At 43.3% G+C, this 512-nt stretch overlaps 1 protein-coding gene across 1 annotated transcript in view; it reads left to right on the top strand.

The window, feature by feature from the left end:
- Positions 1-512, top strand: part of CSUI_000019 (tetratricopeptide repeat-containing protein) — a 7932-nt gene that overhangs the window by 4886 nt on the left and 2534 nt on the right. The window contains exon 4 of the mRNA XM_068060254.1: positions 38-300. Within this exon, the coding sequence (XP_067927770.1) occupies positions 38-300 (263 nt within the window). The remainder of the gene's footprint in view (positions 1-37; positions 301-512) is intronic.

Here is a 512-nt window from a genome sequence, read left to right as displayed (position 1 = left end):
GAGCAGTTACGCCTCTTTCTTTCTTTCTTCTTTGCAGGAGATATCGCAGGTGCTAAGGATGTTGGCCTGAAAGCTACAAGACTGATCCATGAACAACTCAAACGTCAAGAAAACAATCTTCGCATTGTTCCTTCAAAGAAAGCAGAATCTTCTTCTTCCTTTCTTCGTGAAGAGGAGGAAGAAGAGGATGTTTGTAGCCGAGAACTACGGATTAACTTAAGTCGCGTTTTGATCGATGTGGAAGAAGCTGAAAGTGCGGCTTTCCTTCTTTCATCCTGTCTGGAAGAAGACGATGGAGATGTAAGAGATGGTCGTCAGGCTCATGTTCCCTGCTACAGGCGCGCCTCACTTTCTCGTCNNCATTGATAATGAAATAGTAAATTGCATGTATTTATACATCCTTTCACTGCACTGCACAGTAGGTTGACATATACTACGTTCACACACACATCAAGTCGACGCCAGGTGTACATACACCGTAGTCAAGTGTATATACACCGTAGATAAGTGTA

Source organism: Cystoisospora suis (genome assembly GCF_002600585.1).
Source record: "Cystoisospora suis strain Wien I chromosome Unknown contig_14, whole genome shotgun sequence".
NCBI classification, from domain to species: Eukaryota; Apicomplexa; class Conoidasida; order Eucoccidiorida; family Sarcocystidae; genus Cystoisospora; species Cystoisospora suis.
The sequence above is the reverse complement of the archived record's forward strand: the minus strand, read 5'-3'. Positions and strand labels throughout refer to the sequence as shown.